The 18,313-nt window shown below is 38.4% G+C and overlaps 1 protein-coding gene across 15 annotated transcripts in view; it reads left to right on the top strand.

The window, feature by feature from the left end:
• Map4 (microtubule associated protein 4) overlaps nt 1-18,313 on the top strand; it is a 169,938-nt gene that overhangs the window by 109,255 nt on the left and 42,370 nt on the right. For 10 of the 15 annotated variants that reach the window (XM_046436419.1, XM_046436409.2, XM_046436413.2 and 7 more), the window contains 5 exons: nt 1,034-1,156; nt 6,945-7,058; nt 9,277-9,408; nt 10,133-11,323; nt 12,332-12,445. In XM_046436419.1, the coding sequence (XP_046292375.1) occupies nt 1,034-1,156; nt 6,945-7,058; nt 9,277-9,408; nt 10,133-11,323; nt 12,332-12,445 (1,674 nt within the window). The remainder of the gene's footprint in view (nt 1-1,033; nt 1,157-6,944; nt 7,059-9,276; nt 9,409-10,132; nt 11,324-12,331; nt 12,446-18,313) is intronic. The other 5 variants (XM_046436420.2, XM_046436416.2, XM_058576746.1 and 2 more) reach the window with 3 other exon arrangements.

Raw genomic sequence — 18,313 nt, 5'->3', positions numbered from 1 at the left:
TGTGACCTATAAAAAATTGGCCCTATATGTTTGCTGAAATAGTAATTACATTAGTATTATAGAAAATTAAAGCACACAGTTAACCTGTGGAACTTAGATTGAAATGCTATTTGAAGTTTGCTCTCTTGCTGCTGAAGGAGGGACAAAAAAAGACATAACACTTGAAGAGAGAACAAAAGGAGGCAGTGGGTAAAGGGGGACTTTGATGGAATGGAGATGATGCATTTAAACCTTCTGGAGGTTCTTAGACATAAATATGCAGGACCACACTGCATGATCTTTAAGTCTCCTTAGCCATTTCAGTTGATAGACAATATATCAGAAATATATTCCTTCATTTTTCTTTTCTCCCTGATCTTAAGTTGTATCTTAAGAAAAGGCATACTTATTTTGTACTTTGGTTATTTATTAAGAATGTCTCTAAATTCATTGTAAATGTTTATCGATGGAGTATGATGATCAGTTTCCATCTTTAAAAAAGACACTTGTAAGCCAGGCATTGTGGCTCATGCCTGTAGTCCCAGTGGTTTGAGAGGCTGAGCCAGGAGGATCTCGAGTTCAAAGCCAGCCTCAGCAAAAGCAAGGTGTTAAGCAACTCAGTGAGACCCTGTCTCTAAATAAAATACAAAAAAGGGCTGGGGAGGTGGCTCAGTGGTTAAGTGACCCTGAGTTCAATCCCCAAAAACACTCCTCCTTCCCACAGAAAACAATCTTAGGCTTCCAATACTTACTTACTCAATTAATTTATTTATTTTGGCTGTGTTAGGGATTGAACCCAGGGCTGTTCACTGAGCTACATCCCCAACCCTTTAATTTTTTATTTTGAGAAAGGGGACTTGGGATCCTCCTGCCTGAACCTTCTGAGTAGCTGTGATTACAGGTGTGTGTCACCATGCCTGGCTTTCTTTCTATTTTTAAATTTAAAAATATTTTCTCAAAGCCGTTAGCCAAATGTGATTGTGTCGTATTGTACTTCCTATAGTAATTTACAGAAACTCTTCTCTAGTAATTTGCTTTGTGTCTGTATGTTAAGGGTCTCCAACTGAATTCCTCGAAGAGAAAATGGCCTACCAGGAATATCAGAACAGCCAGAACTGGCCAGAAAATACAAACTTTTGCTTCCAGCCTGAGCAAGTGGTGAATCCTATCCAGACTGGTAAGCAGGAGCTCATATGTGACTGCTAAATGTGAGCTATGATAAATACAAGAACAAAGTGGCAACCACCACTCAAGTAAAACATTATAGCCTACATATAATTTCTTTGTATTTGTATTCAACTAGAATTCAACTAGAATAATTTCCCCTAAACATCAGTTGACCCTTTATGTACTGTTTGTCTTTTCTTCAGAGATACTTAATGCCCTACAATTCTCTCCTTTTCAGAACCTGTTTTGAATAAATATCTGAAATGCATATACATTAGAAACTAAAGGATCAGCAGTGTCTTAGAAACTTTTAATTCTTCTAGAAGGAATTATTACAGTAATAATAGTGCCTGTTTTGTGCCAGGCACCGTGCTGGAGCCTTTATACATATTATCTGGGTTTCTTACCTCACTCTGTCAAATACATATTATTATCCTTGTTTGATGAAGAGCAAAATGATTAATACTAATTTCTATAAAATTCAAATAAGAAAAAATATGGAAAAGCAGATCTGTAGTTGCCCAAAACTAGAAGTGGTAGGAGACATGAATTGTAAAAGGGCTTTGCAGGAGTAACATTGCTACCTTGATTTCAGCCTGATTGAGAGCTTAGGTTATTTGCCAGACTGTTTTCCAAAGTGACTGCCACATTTTACACCAGTAATGTGTGAGGTTTGTAATTCTTCCACATTCTGACCAACACTTATTTCCCTTTATAAAAAATTATAGCTAACCTAGTGGGTATGAAATTGTATCTCCCATTATGTGGGTGGTCTTCTAACTTTCTGGGTAATATCCTTTGATGCATAACTTTTTTTATTTTTATGAAACCCAGTTTATTCATTTTTCTTTGTGTTACTTGTGTTTTTTATGTCATCAGTCTATTTTCAAAACTAGGTTTATGAAGGTTTATCACTGTGTTTTGTTCTTAAAATGTTAGTTTGTGTTGTTATGTTTAAGTCTTTGATCCCTTTTATGTAGATTTTTGTATATGATCAGAGGTAGGAGATTCATTCTTTTTCATGTGGATAGCCATTGTCCCGCTTCCATTTTTTGAAAAGACTGGTCTTTCTCCATTGAATGGTTTTTGCACCTTTGTTGAAAATCTGTTAATTGTAGGTATTTGGTTTTGTTTCGCAACGTTGAGTTCTATTTCATGATTTTTGTGTCAGTATAGTTTGCCCTGCATACCCACAGGTTCTACATCCAAGGATTCAACCAACAATTAATGATAATATTCAGAGAGAAAAAAATTACATCTATACTGAACATGTCAGACATTTTCAAGTTATCATTATTCTCTAAGCAACTCATTATAATGATTATTTACATAGCATTTACATTTAGAAGGTATTATGAGTAATGTAGAGATGATTGAAAATTTGCAAAAGGATGTGTATAGGCTATATGAAACTTCTGTGCCATTTTATATGAGGGACTTGAGCATCCACGGATTTTGGTATGGGGCCACATGTCCTGGCACCAATCCCCCTTGAAAGTTGTGAGTGTACTTTACTGCCGCTTTTTGGTAAGTTTTGCAATTGTGAGTTTCCTTTGTTCTTTTCCCATGATTGTTTGATACACTCAGCCCTTTGTAATTCCATAGAATCATATTGTCAATTTCTACAAAGAAATTGGCTGGAATTCTAAGAGAAAATGTGCTGAATCTGTGGATTAATTAGGGAGTATTGCCCTCTTGACAATATTAAGTCTTCTATTCACGAGCATTTAAAGTTTTTCCATTTGTTTATTTTTCATTTACATTACAGTATTTTGTAGTTTTGAGTGTATGAGATTGGTTAAATTTATTCTTGGTATTTCATTCTGTCCGATGCTGTGAGTGGATTTGTTTCCTTAATTTCATTTTCAGATTCTTCATTGCAAGGGTGTAGAAATATAATTGATTTTTTGTTTGTTGTTCTTATATCTTTCAATCTTGCTGAACTCATTTATCAGGTCTAATAGTTTTTCAGGAATTCCTTAGCATTTTTTAAAGGCAAAACCATGTCATTTACAGAACTAGAGTAGCCCCTGCTTACCTACAGTTTTAGCTACCTGCAGTCAACTGCAGTCTGAAAATATCAAATGGAACATTTCAAAAATAAGTAATTCACACATTTTAACATTTTTATTATACTATATTATTATGATTGTTCCATCCCATAACTTATTATTGTCAGTCTCTATTGTGCCTAATTTATAAATTATCATGGATATGTGATTGTAGGAAGAGCCACAGTATAGAGACATAGCATCCAGTCTCCAATCTGTGTGTGTTTTGTAGGTACCCTTGATCAGGTTAAGAAAATTTCCTTCTTTCCTTCCCTATTATTGTTTTTTTTTTTGGGGGGGGTGGGGGCTGAACTCAGGAACACTTGACCACTGAGCCCTATTTTATATTTTATATTTTATCTAGAGACAGGGTCTGAGTTGCCTAGCACCTCAATGTTGCTGAGGCTAGCTTTGAACTTGCAATCCTCCTGTCTCAGTCTCTCAAGCCACTGGTTCTACAGGCATGCACCACTGGGCGCGGTCCCCTTTTGTGTTTTAAATATTTTTATTTTTATTTTGAGACAGGATCTTGCTAAGTTGCTGAGGGCCTTGCTGAGTTGCTGAGGTTGGCCTCAAACTTGCAATCTTCCTGTCTTAGCTTTCCAAGTTGCTGGGATTATAGGTGTGTACCACCATACCCAACTTTATTGAGTGTTTTATCATGAGAGGGTATTGATTTTGTCAAATAGATTTTCTGCATCTGGTAAGGTGATCATGTTTTTATTTTTTATTCTGATGATACATTTTGATTTTGGATAGTAAACCATTATTGTACTTCTGAGATATATACCTCTTGGTCATGTTGTAGAATTTTTAAAAATGGGTTCCATATATAAACCCTTGAGGATTTTTGAAGCCATATTCAAAGACATAGTGTGTAGTTTTCTTGTGATGTCTTTGTCTAGTTTTGTGTAGGTAATACTGTTCTCAGAATGAGTCGGAAAGTGCTTTCTCCTCTTATATTTTTTGGAAGATATTGTGAATAATTGGTTTTAGTTGTTTGAATTTATGATAGAAGTCATTGGTAAAACCATTTTGGCCAGGCCGTCTTTGTGAGTACTTTTTAATTACTAATTCCAGCCAGGAAGAATAGGAGCCAGCAAGGGTGATTCCCAGTTCTAAGTGGGAGATAACACAGTAGAATTTAATTTCCTGAAAGTCAAGTGTGGTGCCCAGCCATCAAGATGGCTCCCAATGGTCCCTGCCTCCTGGTATTCACAACCTTATATAGCCGTCTCCACATTAAACTAGGCTTGGTGTGTGTGATTGATAGATCACAGAAGACATTGCAGTTTCCATTTTTGTCACTCCTAAATTTATTCACCATGGGGAAAGCCATTTGATAAGGAGAAGTATACATGGAAGAGGAACTGATACTTTCAGCCCATGGCCGTGTAAATAAGCCATCTTGATGGCAGGCAGATCTTGCCAGGCAACTCTTCAGATGAGCACAGCCATGGCCAGTGCCTTGACTGCAAACTTGTTGAGACTTCCTAGTCAGTAGAGACCCAGAAGAAATAGATTCTGGGGGACAGTTTCAAAGTCAATTCTGCCAGTTTTCTAATGAATCAAATGTGTGAAATTCAGAGGTCAAGGATAACTTCAAGGATAAGGTCAAAACTGTTTACCAACAAGAGAAGGATAGAATGCCATTTCATATGGTAAGATTTTGTGTTATACCAGAATGTGGGGTCCAAGAGGGTCCCAGAGAAGGGGACTTCAACTTAGGTCAACATGGTCCAAAGTTGGACATGGACAAATGGCATAGAAAAGAATTTCTCAATCCATCAGATATTGAGGCACCGAGATTTATTTAGAAAAGTAAGGAGAGTACACATTCAAGGGAGAACATGGGCCACCTCACTAATGAGAGACACTTGGGGAATCTCACATTCTTTTAAAGGAAACTGGGTAAGGGGTGGGCATAAGTGTCATCTATATGTGAGGATAACATCAATCTGGTGAGCTCAAGATGGTCATGGTGATCTGGCAAATTCAGGATTCTTAGGTTGATATCTTTTTCATTATCTGATCAAAAGGTAGTGTTGGGAAAGTACCCTATACTGTTTTGTATCTTCCTTTGTGCAATATATTCTAAAAAATACATGTATTAGTGGGCTAATTAGTGAACATGGGGCAGTTTTCACAAGTGGTTGAATTTCTAGTAATTGTGAGTGAACATTTATAGAATTCTCAGAAATCTTGGAGTGATAGGCCTGGAAAGAGAGAACTGCTTGGGGAATGAAGGTCTGAGGAACTTTAGCACAAGGTTTTCACATAAAGTTGTCTTTTCCCTGTTCTTCCTTTTGTCTCATTCCTATCTCTTTAATTTCTGTTCTGTCTTATGGAGAATAGGTTTGAGAAACATGTTGCATTTGGGATTTATTAAATTAAGAGGTGGGGTGCTGGAATATATTAAATACTTTGAATACTTTACCACTCTACCTCAGTTGTAGATTATGTGCTTTGCACACATGAGGCTCTGGGTTTCCATCCATTCTTAGCATGTGATTGCACACACATGGGCACATATACATAGAGGCCATTTTATTTTAAAGGCTGGAAATAAGGGGATAGCTCTAGAGGGCTAGTGATAAAAATTTGAGTGTCATCTGCTTATTAATGAAATTTTAGACTGTGAGATTGGATGAGAGGGAATATAGAGAAAAGGTGTGCCCTTCTCCAACCACTCAGTTCTCAAATTTAGTTTAAGTATTTTTCAAGCTTGACTTGAACAAAAATATATCCTTTTGCTAAATGATCCTGTCTCTGACCTTGCATAACAGATGTTACAGCCAGATTGCCTTTACATCCTTCCCTGTTTATTTGAAAGGCAGCCTCAAGGCTTCTTCCACCCCTGACCCCAGCTTTCTCAATTATGCCTTCTAATTATTCAAAATACACTTTGCAATGCAGTATCTGTCTCCTCTAATCCTGAAACCCTTTATAAAAAGAGGGGTGGTCTAGCTGTCTCAGAGCCAAGGAAATGAACATTTTCCCAAGACCTGGGTTTTTACATACTTGCCTCTGATGTTGACAGTGTGTTAGGGAATCATGCATTAGCTTCATCAGAGGAAATAGTTAGACATGCAGGCTCTCAAGACCTGGGTCAAATCCTTAACATGGAAACAGAATTTGAGAAGGCCTCCTTAGAAATCATAATTCATTATTTGCCTGACCAGCTTTGCTTTTTTATGTTTTTCATGTAAGAAAGCACAAAGAGTTTACTGATGTTTTTGAGTATCTTCACTCATGCCAACTCCTGAATCTAGAGTTTATTCATTCTCTCAGGACAAACTCCATTCAGAGAGCTTTTGAAATGCAGTTTTCTTCACAATGTCCACATGAGGTGAAAATTTCCCTTTTTAAACTTGTTCTGAAAACATTCTAGCTGATTTATTTAGTAACAAAATCTCTAATTTATATATTGAAAATTCCATTTTCTTTATTTTTGCCTCTTAGAATGTTAGAGTTGAGCATTAAGTGTTCTCTCAGTTTTATACATTTGTTGGCTCTGTGATTTAGATAATCAAACCTTACGGGAATAAGGGATTATATATTATTAACTTGAAACAAATGAATTAGTGAGTATTTATTGATTGCCTACATGTGTAGTCACATGTTATCTCAACTTATTTTACTACTGGACAACACACATGTAACTAATCAATATTTGTCATAAGAAATGTTTTTACCTTTCTAATTGCATTCACTGGGACTGAGTTTTGGATTACTTCTTTATTCTAGATCCCTTTAAGATGCACCATGATGACGGACTAGCAGATTTGCTCTTTCTCTCCAGTGGAACAACAAATGATTTGACATTTACAGGGCATAATAATCCTTTGGAAGACAGTTACGGTATGGCTTCTCTAGCTGGAATTATTCTGTAGGGAAGAAAAATTAATTTTCCTTCTTAGATTTATTGCTTAGGGCACATATAGCAAAAGAGAAAAAGAAAGTGAAGATTACATGTATATTTCATATACACAAGGAAGGTATTTGGGGAATGACTAATCTCAAAGAAGTGGCTTTAGAACTCAGTTATATAGCTTCTTTGATAAAAAGTCATACTTTTTTTGAGAATTAGAAAGATAAAGGAAAAGGACTTTTCAGGGTCTTTAGTGGCAAACTGTGAGGGTGCAAGTAGGTGGTAAAGGCTAGTGAGTAAAACTTGTTATGTAGATTCCTGTGGTGACATCTCCAGGCTGATAAGAGCATACAGTTGTCTTCAGTAATCAACCTTTGTACTTTAAGATGCAGAGGGTGGAGGAACACTTTTGAAAGTATTTGTCCTGCTTTTAGGCAAATAGGAGGAAAGCTAAGAATTGATTGGATTTTGTGTTGTTGCTATTTGTTTTTTTTTTTTTTTTTTTTTTAAGAGAGAGAGAGAGACAGAATTTTTTAATATTTAGTTTTCGGCGGACAAAACATCTTTGTTTGTATGTGGTGCTGAGGATCGAACCCAGGCCGCACGCATGCCAGGCGAGCGCGCTACTGCTTGAGCCACATCCCCAGCCCCTATTTGTTTTGTTTTGTTTTTCGTATCTACTTCTCAGTTGACTTGCATTCAATGTAATCTTATGCCTATTTGGGTGCATATTCTGGTCTCCTATAGTCCCTTAGCTTCAATTAATATGAGCTTTCACCCATCATCTTTCATGTTAACTAATAGGCAGAATCAGATGTAGGGCCTCTGACTGTGACCAGGCTTATTCCAGATTAAAGAGGAGAATTCACAGTCAAGCTGTTCAGAGACTATGGACATCCTCTCATAAGACCTCTAACTTAGGGCCAAATTCTGCATCCACATTTTATTCACTCATGACCCATGACCTTGAGCAAATTACTTCCTCCCTAAACTCTTTTTTTTTAATCTACAAAACAGAGCCAGCACTAGTTTTTACATTAGAGAAGTGATGACAATTAAATAAAATTGTGTGAAACACTTAGCATTGTGTCTGGTAGAGTAATCATTAAATAATCTTAGTTATCATAAATAGTAATATCCTCATCTCCTCCTGTTTGCATCTTTATGCTTTCTTTGCTCAGAGTGTCCTCTGTCTTTGAAATTGACCACCCTCTATTTCTGCTCTTGCTTCTCTTCTGAAGCCTTTTGTGATAGTCTGGGCCTCATGGTTCTTTCTGCACTCCTATATCACTTAGTTCATAATGTACAGTATGCGTTGTTTGCTATTTGTCTACTTGTCTCTGTATCTAAATTGTATTAATCTTCTCAGATGTTGTGGCATATGCCTATAATCCTGGCTACTCAGGAAGCTAAGACAGGAGGCCAAGAATTTGAGGCAAGTCTGAGCAACATAGCGAGACCCTACCTCCTGAAAATAAACAAACACAAAAACATATAATGATTTCAGCAGGGACTGATATTAAATCTGTTGAGACTGGCATAGGATAAGCATTACAATAATCCACTTATATTTGTCATTTGCCTAGTTTGTGTGTGTGTGTGTGTGTGTGTGTGTGTTTGTTTGTTTGTTTCTGAGGGTTGTCCTGGAGACCAAACCCAGGGATGCTTTACCTCTAAGCTACATCCCCAGCTCCTTTTATTTTGAGACAGTCTTGCTAAATTGTTGAGGTTGGCCTGGTGTTTGCAATCCTCCTGCCTCAATCTCCTGAGTCACTGAGATTATAGATAAGTACCACCGCATCCAGCTAGTTGTTAATAATTAACAAAATATTTTCATATAGGCAGGTGTTAAATCTCATTTTACTGATGAATTAAGGCTCACCTTTCTTTACTGTACACTATTATTTTGATTGTGGTGTTACTAGAGCTCAATCTTTGATATTTTGAATCTCTGTAATATCCTGTAAAAGTAGGCAATATATATTGATTGATGGTCTTCCTGGGATATAGTGATGCTGCCTGTTAATAATTACACAAAACCTGAAGATTGTTAGGAGTGTTTCATTTAAAACTTTTGTACTTTGTTTTTTACTGTTCCTTAGACCTATGTCTTCTTGGCAATATATACAGTTGATTTAAAATACCAAATGCCTTTTTTTCCTTCTTTGTCAACCAAATTTCAAAATGTGTTTTGTGTTTTGATATTAGGTATGCCTCCCTGCGACACATTTGCTCCTGCAACTGTTGTACCTCAGGGGTGGTCTATGGAAGCCCCAAACCCTCCATACTCGGAGTCCTTTGTTTCTCTAGAGGCCACTGCAAATCTTCCACAGATGACAGGTGAATTACTTAAAATCTGCTTTATCAGTTAGTAATTGAAATATTGATAATTGATATAAATCATTGGGCATATTTTTAGCAGCTTACAAGAGACACATAAAATTTTCAGAATTATCACAAATGTTTTTAAGCTTGTATTAAAGATATCAGAGCTGGGAGAGTTAAATTATAATTAAAATACAATCTTAAGAGGAAATCCCTTCTCTTTGGTTCTGGGAATTGAACCCAGGTTCACTTAACCACTAAGCCTAGAGTTCTGGGCTTCTTTTCTTAATAGGAAAGATAACTGACCAGCAGTTCCATAGGTTCCCTTCCTAATACTAATACATACCTGTGTTTTCAAGCCTATAGTTTTCCTTTTCTCCTCCACAATTTGTCTTCTCAGTTTCACATGTCTTATCCTTCTAAATGATGGGATTATCAAGGAGTAGGCAGCATGCACTAAATCAACAGCTTCTTTTTTTTTAATATTTATTTTTTAGTAATACACGAACAAAATATCTTTATTTTATTTTATGTGGTGTTGAGGATGAAACCCAGGGCCTCACGCATGCTAGGCAAGTGCTGTACCTCTGAGCCACAACTCCAGCCCCTCAACACCTTCTTAATTATGTTTAAGGTCTTAAGGTCACAATAGCCAAATACTCTTGTGCCCTATGAGTTTTAAGTGCAGAGGTATGAGTAGAAAATGATGGGTCCCAAATTTTTAACTTATTTCCCTTAGAGTTACCCAAGGAAGGAGAAATGGCATCAGTAGAAGAACAGCCACCAACTAAAGCATTGGAAATAATAATAGGACAGAAGACTACAGAAATGGCACCGTCTGGAGAAAAAGTGGTAGCCCTGGTCAAGGAAATGGCACCCGACACAGAAACAAAGGTGGAATTGACTAAAGATATGGAACAACCCACCAAATCAGATGTGACACTGCCCAAGGACTTGCAGTCATCCATTGAATCAGATATGTCTCTGGTCAAGGACATGGTCCTACCTATAGAAAAAGAAGTGGTCCCAGTTAAGGATGTCATATCACCCGCAAAAACAGATGTGTCTTTGACTAAAGATATGGTGCTGCCCACAGAAATAGAGGTGGCTGCAGGCAAGGATGTGACACTATTTGAAGAAACAGAGAGAGTACCACCTGTAAAAATGGATTTGTTTTCACATGAGGGCATGGCATCACCCAAAGAAACAGAGTCAATCTCAGGCAAGGGTATGGTATCATTTTCAGAAATGGAGGTGGCACTAGCTGTGGACACTATATCATCCACAGAAAAATCCTCAGCTGAGGAGATGGTCTTGTTATCAGAAAAAGAGGTGGCTGTGCCAAGGGACATGACACTGCCTTCAGAAGCAACAGTAGTCTTCACGAAGGATGCAGTAGAAACAGAAGGGCCCTCAGACAAGGACATTACTCCACCTCCAGTAACAGAAGTGACCATGGGTAAGGAAGTGGCTCTGTCCCCAGAATCAAAGGTGGGCCTTGTCAAGGATGTGGCTCCACTCCCAGAAACAGAAGTAACCCTGGTCAAGAATATGGGTACACCCTCTGAAACAAAGTTGGCCCTGGGTAAGGATGTGGCTGTGTCTCCAGAAGTAGAGGTGGCTCAGGTCAAGGATATAACTCCACTCCCAGAAAAAGAAGTAACTTTGATCAAGGATATGCTGCTGCCTCCAGAAGCAGATGTGGCCCTGGCTAAGGATGTGGCTCTGTCCCCTGGAACAGAGATGACCCTGGCCAACAGTGTGACTCCAGCCAAGGATGTTGCACCACCCTCAGGAACAGAGGTGGCATCAGTTCTAGTTAAAGACATGGAAATTGCCCAGACTCAGGAAGGAATAAGTGAAAATTCCCAGATACAGTCTCTCCAAAAAGAGGGGCAGTTAGCTGCACCTACTTTCATGATTTCACCAGGTATGAGCTTTGTTTCCTCTCAGTATTTCTGTTTACCAGGGTATAGTTTCAAGTGGACACTATATCATCCACAGAAAAATACTCTCTTACCCACATGTGATCTTTACTATTACCTTCCAGAAGACTAAGGGACAGGCATCATGCCAGTTAAAATAAATAGTCTCACTGTGCTTTGCAAATCTATTCATATTCCTACTCTCCTAGACAGCTCTTTCTTACCTTTACCCTCCTCCAACCTCCAATACCTTATCAATCTGCTGATCTTCCTATTTTCCAGATAATTGCAATGAAATAAAACAACCACAATCGTCTGTTAGCTCATCTACACAGTTTGTATCTGTATCCATAGACTCTGACTTCTCTCCTGTTTTTTTTTTAATTTCATATATATATACATATATTTAAGTTGTTCATGGACCTTTATTTATATGTAGTGCTGAGAATCGAACCCAGTGCCTCACTCATGCCAGGCAAATGCTCTACCACTGAGCCACAATTCCAGTCCCTGTTTTTTTTTTTTTTTAAATATTTATTTTTTAGTTGTAGGTGGATACAATACCTTTATTTTATTTATTTATTTTTATGTGGCGCTGAAGAGCGAACCCAGGGCCTTGCACATGAGAGGCAAGTACTGTACCACTGAGCCACAACACCAACCCCCTCTCCTATTTTTATAACTATTCCTGCTCCTAATTAAGGCCAACCTCTCCTCTCATTTTGTAATAGGTCCTATTTCTCCTTTTCAAGTCAAGTATATTGCCCCAGCCATTAGTTTGTTTTCTGCCATTTCACTGAATTATTCCCAACTTAAAAGAGTTTGTCATTTTTCCCATCTTGAAAGATAGAAACAGAAACTCTCCTGACTACTTCTTAACCTGCTCTTCATCTCTGCTGCCTATTGTAGGAGAATTCCTCAAAAATGATTGCCACCTTTAATTTCTCATGGGTGGAAAAATATCTGAAATAGTTACTCTCTTACCCACATGTGATCTGTACTATTACCTTTAGAACCAGTCACAGCCACGGGCCAAAAGGACAACTTGCCAGATTCTGTGTTAGAGAAATTAGAACAGAAGAAACCATTCAGCAGTCAGCCTTCTGAACTTTCTTCAGAGACCTCAGGTAAGTGAAGAAAACCAAATGGACTCTCAAACAGCTTACACTAGGAGTGATTGAAGTGATGTTGGTAGACATTGTCCCTGCTTTCCTGGTTGTGTTGTTATTAGCAGTATAGTTTATGAGGTCAGTTTCCTTTCTTCAATGGATTTCATTTTGTTTAGGCAGAAGGTCAACTTGTTAAATATTTAAAATCACCACTATATCAACTCAGGACACTAAATTTTGGTCTATTTCATCTGTTGACTCTCCTTAGTAGTTTTAGGTATGTTATTTGCCTATATCTGTTTGTTCAACTATTAAGTTCTTTAAAGTCTTGCTAGTTACAGTGTGTTCCATGGCTCAACAGCATTTGCACTGTGACTGAACATCTTAGAAATGTGGAATCTTGGACTCTTTCTCAGACCTATAGAATTATAATCTGAATTTTAACAGCAACCCCAAGTAATTTTCACATGTATTAAACTTTGAGGGATACTGCTCTAAGATACTGTAAAACTTTTAAGTTTGCTCAGTCAGTGATTTCTAAGATTACATGTTTTTGTTGATAAGCCAGGAACACGTGCATATGATTGTCAACTTGATGATTCTCTGTATACTTTTCTGTTGCTATGATGGGAATGTGAGCTCCTTGAGGGCAGTGCTCGGACTTAATTCATTTAGAGTCCCTAGAGTTTACACACTGTCTAGCAGCAAGTAGGAGCTAAATAAATGAATTTTAAATGTTATTTTACTGACTGAGAATGTCAGTAAAGATTTAAGTAAGTGCTAATTGTATACAGGATAGACCATCCTAAGGCACATAGATATCCATCCTCGTTCTCGCTGATCTTCCTGTTTTCCAAATAATTGAAGCACCTAGAGTTATTATTATATTGTTACCTGAATAGAAAGAGAAGTTCCCAGGCATGAACTCTAAAACAAAGACTTACATAATAATTGAAGAAAATAGTATAAGTGATGGCATCAAGTTGCTGCTGATTAATTCCTAAATTAAGTGTAATAAATACTGTGAGGTGCTATGGCTCACAATTTTTTGACAAAACCTAAAATTAACCTGAGATATTAAGGATTTAGAGGACATTGGAGGGATGAGGACAAAAACAAAAGGTGCTAGTTAAGTATTTTGAAATCATTTTATTGGGTCATACTTGACAGGAATCATTGAAGACTGCCTTTAGTGATTTTCTTTCCAGGAATTTGGATCCAAAATTGTGTTACTTCATGAAACTTTTCCAAGGGTGCTTGTCCTAACTGTTGAAATTCTTGTCAGCTTACTATCATTATGCATATTTCTTTGTCTTTTGGGAAGTACATTTAAGAACAGAACATTGAAATCTAACACATTTGTCTTTCAAAGTAGGATGTTCTGGAATGATAAGAATTTTTCTCTGGCCAAAATACTATTTAGTCTTTTTTTTAAATTTTAAACAGCATAAATCTGGACTTCTGGGTCTGTTTCCCAGAATCAGTCTAGTTCATTGGATACAGATCAGTATAATATTGGTGACAGACTCTTAGAATTATAAATTCTGTCCCAAATCATGAATAAGTATTCATTCAATTAATAAACATCACCAAAAAAGAAATAAGTACAATTTCTTGTTTAGAATTGAGATTTGTGTACCTATTAATAATTACAAGGAGAAATAAATCAGATGAGATTTATAAGTAGTGAGTGAGTTTATTACAGAGGTTAGAAAGTTTGAAATATTTTGCTGGGCGCAGTGATGCACACCTATAATTCTAGTGGCGGGGGAGGCTGAGTTAGGAGGATCTCGAGTTCAAAGCCAGCCTCAGCAAAGGTGAAGCGCTTAGCAACTCAGTGAGACTGTGTCTCTAAATAAAATATAAAATAGGGCTGGGGATGTGGCTCAGTGGTCGAGTGTCCCTGAGTTCAATCCCTGGTACCAAAAAAGAAAAAAGAAAAGTTTGAAATATTTTGTAAATGTGTTTGAAAAAAATTCTTACCTGAAATGGTCATCCCAATTAAGAATAAGAAATGTTTGGGAATAAATGGTTTTCCTAAAGAAATTAGTATATGGATTGGTGGAAACAGACTGCTTAAATGAGTCACTAAATGAACTATTGTTTTTTGTTTTTAAGAAAGAATAAGAAGCTTGTTATTTAGAATTTTAGCCAACTTCATGTATTGCAGGTGCCCCTCTCACACAAGGCACACAAGGTTGCAGATCCAGTGACTGCAGGTCAGCCCAGCTCAAGCCTACCAGGGCCCCTCCTGAGCTGCTGAAAGTCTTGACTCCACAGAAGACTCTTGATCCCAGGCTAGGCCCTTTCCCTTTGTGTGAGTCGGGTTGGGTCTCTGGTTCACCTTCCTGTGGTTATCCTGGGAACCAAAGGAAAAGTATTCATGCTGACTTCCTTGAACCCCAGAGGGATCTCGGCAGGGAGGCCTGGGATATAGAAAGCATGCCAATGGTGATGAAGAAAAAGAAGAAGAAACCAAAGCAAAAGAGATATTCTCAACCCCGGGCTGGGGGATCTTGGAATGATGACAGTGCAGAAGGGCATAACAGTTATACCCATAAATCAGGTGTCCTCCCTAGTCAGTCCACTGCTGTGAACATGGAATATGGACTTGTATCCAGAGAGAAGTTGAAAAAAGGAGATGGAGGTGACTCTAGAGCAGCCAAACTAGAAGGTGAGAACTTTATCTCAGAGAATCTCAGAGTTACTTTGTGTCCAGAAGAATCTCCAAAAACTGCAGAAAATTCTCAGTCCAAGCTGAGAGTAGAGGAACGTGGCAGAGGAAACAAATCAGTGCCACATAACCAAGATAAGAAATTGTTGCAGCTGGATGAATACAAATCACAACCTGCACCCCTCCTGAAGACCCCTGTGGATAAAGGCCAGATAGTGGGCCTTCCTAACTTGACAGGATCCCTGACAGAAATTTCTGAACATAAAGCTGAAACTCTTTTGGAGATCAGATCCAAAGAGGCTCGCTCTCCTATCTTGAACCAAGAGGTTGTGGGTGGAGTTTCAAAACCTATAGGAGCAAAAGAATTGCCTAATTTGATACCAACTTTGATAGCAAGTAATCCATTAGAAGATAGTCTCAAAGAAGAGAATGATGACAGTAAAATGTCTAAACTACAGAATGTCAACCAGAAAGTGTTTCTTAAAGGATCTGTAGAAGTTAAGGAACTAGAAAGGGAAGCATTTCCCAAGCAAAGAGAGGAAATCAACATCTTGGCTTCTGAGCAGCTGCAAGGCCAAGTGTCAGTTCAGGCTCCTGGGCTAGGGAATGAGCCGTTTAAGAGAATGACAGGTGATGGCAAAAACAGGAAGGGAAGGGGAAGTTCTGGGAAAGTGAGAATGAATTCTGGGAAGCCAAGAATTAAATCTGACCTGCTATATGTTCTGGACAGTGAGAATGATGGAAGGGCTGTTCTTGGGTTAAGTGAACCAATTCTTAAAACCGAAAGAGTGACTACTGAGGATAAGAGAGATGAGCTGGGATTAGATTCTTCAAAGCAACCAGGAACCATGATTGATTTCACTGAGGCAGTAGTGATGGGGGAGCCTAAGGAGATAATAGATCCTAGTGTGGAAAGCACTTTACAGGCATGGATTCCTTTGGAAAATAGATCAACCTTGACTCGGACTTCTGATGTTAGGTCAGAAAGAGGAGCCTTAGTAAAAAATACACGTGTCAGTAACCAGAGCAAGGAAGGAAGTTGTCCTTGGATGGGTCATGAGTCAACTCCTTGGTTTTCTGAAACGACTAAAAAGAGAAGTAATGAAGGCAGAAACAAAAAGTCTAAAATTAATTATCCCATAGAACCTACTAGAATGGATGATAAGGAGGAAATTCCTAATCCACCTTTTGTAGGGAAGGATGGAGAAGTATCTGATAGCATTCCCTATAAAAACAGGGAATTAGGACACACTTCCCCCCAAATACTTGATTCTTTATTCTTTCATGTATCAGGTACACACACAGTGGAAGCACTTGACAAAAAAGGTAAAAATGTTGAGGTTAATTCTGCTGAGCTTGAGGCCCCTAAGGGCAACAAAACAAATACAGCCAAGGATTCTGCTATTATTGAACCAGCTGCCAAGGTGACAGATATGAGCTGCCAAGACCAAATTCAGGAGACAGGATTTGCTCCCTCAATAGCATCTGAAGAGAACAAGACAGATGCAACCAAGGGACACACAGCAGTGGCTGACAAACCAAATAAAAGGAGTAGTGATGAAAAAAGCAAAAAAGTTAAAAATAGTTTTCCCAAGAAGCACATTCTGGAGAATAAGTTAGATGCAACAAAAATACATGTTCCCGTGGAAACCACAGGGGACCACAGAATTGAAGGAATGGGCTATGTGGACGAAAATAGAAATATTACATTTACCTGTCCCAGAACACTGTCAGGGCTCATGAATAAGTCAGCTCCTATAGAGGCTGTAGAATCAGCAGCCTGTGAAAAAATGCCCACTACTCCTCCTCAAGTAGTAAAGAAAAATGATTCCTTACCAGACACCTTGGCAAAAAATGGGGAAGAGAGAGCACCAGCTCAGCTTTCTAAATTATTAGTGGAAAATAACTGCAACAAAGATGGGGTCCCAGGGCCAGAAAGACCCAAGACTCCCTCTGCTGTTGTGCCATCTGCCAGCACAGAAGGAATTGCCCTGCCTTTTACAGCAGCCATAGAAACAGTGAATAGTCAGGAAGATCGCTGTCTTAAGAATCAAAGTGAGTTTGCTGTTCCCATGAAAAATGAAGCAGGGGTAGATGAAGGGCATGTGGTAGGAGAATCTGAGTTGCCACTCTGTGGTGAATCTATCTGTTCAGTAGAGCAAATCCCAGGGCCAGCAAAAGGGCACCTTCTTCCTAAAGTTCCCACAGATGACCAGGGCTTGCCAGGAGAGACCAGAGTCCTAGAAGCATATGGAGATAGGGGTGATTTCCAAACATCTTCAGTGAACACAGAGGAGGAGACTGAGAAAGGTTCTACTTCTGCTCAAATTTCTGACTTATTGGGAGACAAAGCACAAAAGATCAGTTACCACGAGGACCAAAATACTAAAGATAGAGATTCTAAGGGCCCAGATTATTTGAATAAGGAGGTTGATATGACTCCCTTGCCTCCAAAAAGCGAAAAGGATAAATTTAAAGAAATTATACTGGCTTCTGAAGTCACAAAATTACAATGTGTTTCCCCACCAACACCAGAACTCCAGTCCAGTTTCTCATGTGGCAAAGTTGAAGTTCCTCTTTCAGGGGTGGTAGATAAGTTAGAAATGGCTGCTTCCAAGGATCTTCAACTCCCAGAACTCAAAGAAAACATCAAGAAAGAGCCTCAGAAAATGACAGAAAAATCGGAACCAAAGGTACTGGGAGAAGGAAAGAAGGAAGATAAAAGCAGAATAATAGAACCAATGAAAGGCTATATGAGACCTACCAAGTCCCGAGGACTTACTCCTTTTATGCCAAAATCTACAACCCAGGAACGAGAGAGATCCAAGCACCTGAAGTCCAGTGGTATGAACCTGTCATGACAAAATGTGTGCGCTTGTGGCTTTTGAGTCTGCATCAAAAAGGCAAAAAACTTGTGCCTTCGTTCCATCCAGACTCTACTCATCCTTGTTAATCTTAGTTTGTTGGCATGAAAACCTATAACTGCTACTTACATGTTTTCTGCAGCCAAGGCATGCCCTGTGTCCAGCTTGAGGAGGCTGTGGTCTCATTTGCATGCCTGTTTACCTGGCCCTGAACCTTGAATTTTAGGGGAAGTTGAAAAGAAAGTCTTTCACCATCCACCATTTAATTTTTAAAAAATTGTGTCTCCTATGTGTAATGTTTACAGCCATTTTTTTTAAGCATTGTTTGGTTTTAGGATTAATAGGAGG

The sequence above is a fragment of the Marmota monax genome, unplaced genomic scaffold, assembly GCF_021218885.2.
Source record: "Marmota monax isolate L192 unplaced genomic scaffold, Marmota_monax_Labrador192_F-V1.1 WCK01_AAM20220418_F8-fsc00021, whole genome shotgun sequence".
Lineage (NCBI taxonomy): Eukaryota > Metazoa > Chordata > Mammalia > Rodentia > Sciuridae > Marmota > Marmota monax.
The sequence above is the reverse complement of the archived record's forward strand: the minus strand, read 5'-3'. Positions and strand labels throughout refer to the sequence as shown.